Source organism: Durio zibethinus, chromosome 19, assembly GCF_047325235.1.
Source record: "Durio zibethinus cultivar Kanyao isolate XHJ-2024 chromosome 19, ASM4732523v1, whole genome shotgun sequence".
Lineage (NCBI taxonomy): Eukaryota > Viridiplantae > Streptophyta > Magnoliopsida > Malvales > Malvaceae > Durio > Durio zibethinus.
In genome coordinates this window covers 20,237,785-20,241,842 of record NC_143180.1, presented here as the reverse complement: position 1 = coordinate 20,241,842, position 4,058 = coordinate 20,237,785, and the positions used below count along the sequence as shown (strand labels likewise).

General features: G+C 28.4%; 1 protein-coding gene across 1 annotated transcript; it reads left to right on the top strand.

The window, feature by feature from the left end:
* The first annotated feature begins 505 nt into the window (after positions 1-505).
* On the top strand, positions 506-2,142 carry LOC111310509 (MDIS1-interacting receptor like kinase 2-like). Its single transcript, XM_089748685.1, has 2 exons — positions 506-903; positions 2,139-2,142. Exons 1-2 carry the CDS (start codon positions 506-508, stop codon positions 2,140-2,142), a joined length of 402 nt encoding a protein of 133 aa, XP_089604811.1.
* The last annotated feature ends 1,916 nt before the right edge of the window (positions 2,143-4,058 follow it).

Here is a 4,058-nt window from a genome sequence, read left to right as displayed (position 1 = left end):
TTAATGATTTGCAAAGCTTGACTGTTGTGAATATCTCTTATAATCAATTAGTAGGTCCTGTACCCAACATTAAGGCATTTCATGAGGCTTCATTTGATGCCGTAAGAAACAATAAGGGCCTATGTGGTAATGCCACTGAACTAATGCATTGTGTCGTCGCTGCTGCTAGCAACAACGTTGGTCATAGAAAAAGCATCAAGGTCATCATTTTCATTGTGCTTTCACTCTTTGGTCTTCTTCTTTTACTCTTTATCATGGCTCGAAGTTTCTTTATTCTTTGCCAAAAGAACCGAACTAGAAAATCTGAGTCAATGGAGGCACAACTTGTAGATTTTTTCACATTGTGGGGATATAATGGAAGAATACTCTATGAGAACATTATTGCAGCCACTGAAGATTTCAGCTCCAACAATTGCATTCAGGAGGCTATCGAGCTGTTTATAAAACTGTGCTACCCGTTGGTGAGGTGGTTGCAGTGAAGAAACTTCACCAATCTGAAAATAACATGATTTCTAACAACTTGAAAGCCTTTCAAAGTGAAATTCATGGTTTATCAGAAATAAGGCATCGTAACATTGTGAAGCTGTATGGCTTTTGTTCACATCCAAAGAACTCATTTTTGGTTTATGAGTTTGTAGAAAGGGGAAGTTTGAAAATGGTGTTAAGGAATAAGGACGAGGCAATGGAGTTGGATTGGGAGAAGAGGTTAAATGTTGTAAAAGGAGTGGCCCATGCCTTGTCTTATGTGCATGATGACCATTCACCACCTATTATTCATCGAGACATTTCCAGGAATAATGTTCTTCTAGATTTGGACTATGAGGCTCATGTCTCAGATTTTGGCACAACTAGGCTTTTAAAGCCCGACTCTTTCAATTGGACCTCACTTGCTGACACTTTCAGGTATTGATATCTCTTTTTTTAAGATGCTTTAAACATGTAATCATTCAATTAAAAGTGTTAGTTTTGTGTGCAAATTGATGCGATAAAACAAAGTTCAAGTAGTATCATGATTGTGACTTTTCAAAATTTAAGTATCAAATTAAGAATTTGACTATAATTCAAATATCAAATGTGTAATTAATCTTTGAAGTTTAAGACTTAATTTTTCAATATTCAATATATCAAGCTAATAAACTAAATGTAAAATTTTATTCGAGTCTCTGCATTTCGATTTTCAAGTAATCTTCTAAACATTTGCAATTTCTTTTCAACATGTATTTTATAATCTTCTCAATATTCTTACATAATAGTGTACTACTTAAATATATTTGTGGCTTAATAAAGTACATTGATTAAATATATTTCTTTTAAGCAAAATTTGCTTATACAATGAAGGTAGATGAAAAATGTGATATCTAGAGTTTTGGGGTTCTAACAATAGAAGTTCTTATGGTAAGGCATCCTAATGATCTTCTATCATGTTTATTATCATGGGCATTGGCATCGACATCAACATCGATACCTAATGACCTATAGATTTTGCTTAAAGATCTGATAGCCCAATGTCTCCCTCCACCAGCAAACCAAGTTGCAGAGGATGTAGTCTTTACTACAACGGTAGCGTTTGCATGCTTGAATGACAATCCCCAACTTTGGCCAACCATGCAACAGGTTGCTCAAGCCCGTACCAGTTAATAGTTTCCATTTCCAATCTTTTCATGATCATCAAATTGGGAGAACTATTGGTCATGGAGTTTGTGGCTAATTAGGTGCTAACAATTTGGATGATAATTCTTGGTACGAGTATAATTTGTTTTCTCAATCTCCTTCTTTCTCTCATTTGTATTCAAATGTTTAAGCAATATAATATATATGTAGTTAAATATTTGATTCACTAATGGTGACATTTCATTAATAAATAAAATTAAAATTAGTTAAATCTTTAAAAATAAATTGCTTCTTATATATGCAAGGTCAATGGGTTAAATACAAGCAAATCACTTAAATATAGTAGAGGGAGAATTTAATCAGAAATTAACATAAAAAGAGAGATTAGGGAATTTTTTTTGAGTTTTAGTTTCACTGTATTGTTGGATAGTAACATTGTTGTATGGAAACTTTTGGTTAAAAGCTTCTTTTCCATTTGTATCAAACTTTTTTTTTTGTTTTTGTTTTTTTTCTTTTTCGAATTGCAGGTAAGTCAGTAATTATTAGTTAAATGTTCATGTTCAAAAGTTTTGTTTTCTTGAAATTATATATTAAAATTATGTAATAAAGGAATTGTGTAAATTAACACTAACAATGAACATACTATATTTAAAATATTAAAATTTTAGTTTGAGCATGTGAAATGTTGAAATTTCCTTAAGTTTTTATGTAAAATAAAGTTTAATTAAATAAAAAATAATATTTTATGATTTCATAAAAATAATATTTTATAATTTCATTTAGAAAAACATAAGATGATCGAACCTACACAAGCATGAAAAACAACAGAACTTGAAATGATATTAAGAAAGAAGCCCTGATTTGGATAGTTCAAAGGTATATATATTTTATTATTTAAGTATAAATTACATTGACTAGCACTGATGGTCAGGTAATTTATTCAACCCTCTCCAGTTAATTTCCACAAAGACTAACAAACTAGCGTGTTTCATGACAATAGTAAATTAGTAAATATGTTACACGCACGAGTCAACTCAAGACCGCAAGTCATGAATGACGTGAAACACTCCTTGAAAGACTTCTCAAGTCTTCCTCCAATTGACATTGGCGTCAATTTTAGATATTTCTACTTTTTCTTCTCTTTTTTTTTTTCTTTATTACGGAGAAAGGCAGCTAACTAGGTGGGGCAGGTAGGTTGTGAGTGGTACATATATTACTCTTATTCTAGTTTTAAAAGACTTCCTAAGAGACTTATGAAGTCTTCCTCCAATTGACGTTGGCGTCAATTGAGATGTTTCTAATCTTCTGTTTGTCTTTTCATTTCTTTATTGTGTGGAAAAAAAGAAACACAGTTGTTTGGGGGCAGCCATGGTACTTGAAAAAACATTTAATAATTACGGTTTTTTACTATTAGATTACGATTTTTTTAAAAAAGTTATAGTTTTTTTATATTAGACTATGATTTTTTTAAAAATCGTAGTCCTTTTATATATATGATTATAATATTTTTGAAAATTGTAATCTTTTTAATATTAAACTATATTTTTCATACTAAACTATTATATATAAACTATATTTTTATCTATCTGGCACATTTTTATTTATTTAATTTCTAATTTTATGTATGAATTAAATTTATCAAATTATTTAAAAAATAAGAATAAAATTAATTAAGTAATAAAAAATAATTATTTTAAAAATAAAATAATAATTTTAAATAATTAAAATTTGTTTAATATATTTTCATAATTAATAAAATTTTAAGAATATAAATAATAGTTATCACTAATTATTATATTTCATTAAAAAAATTAAATGAAGTTAAAACATACACTGAATAGAAATAAGAACGTAAGTAAACTAAATTACTATGAGCGTAGATGTCCATCTTTATTACAAGAATTAATTTTTATTTATACCTTTTTGATGCATAATATTGTACATATATATTAATTTGCATCACCAATTATAATTCCTGGATCCCTTATGCATGACAGTGAGCTTAATTCAGTTCCAAGTTTTATTTGCACTAATCCTTCTTAAAATTTTATTTTTCTTTCTTTATGGAAGGGAAATTAGCAGGGGTCACGTGTTTTGGCAAAACAGATTTATTTGGAATAATGCATACTGTATATTTGGTTATCAAAATGCATTTAAAAAGGTATGCAAAGCAAGAAAAATAACAATTATCGAAATATTTTATTAAGTTGATTGATGAATTATTTCTTCTCTAAAATAAAATTTGAATCTATTTTCTTAAAAATGGAAAAACAAAGAAATTTAACTATGAACATAGTTAGGTGTCAAAAAAGGTTTGTGATTAAAATATTTTGGGTATCGATTAAGTATGTAAGTTATTTGACATTGAAGCCCTATTTTGATATTACTAATAATCTTACATTCTTGATACTTGAAAATATTATATAACCAAAAGCTATAATTAAATA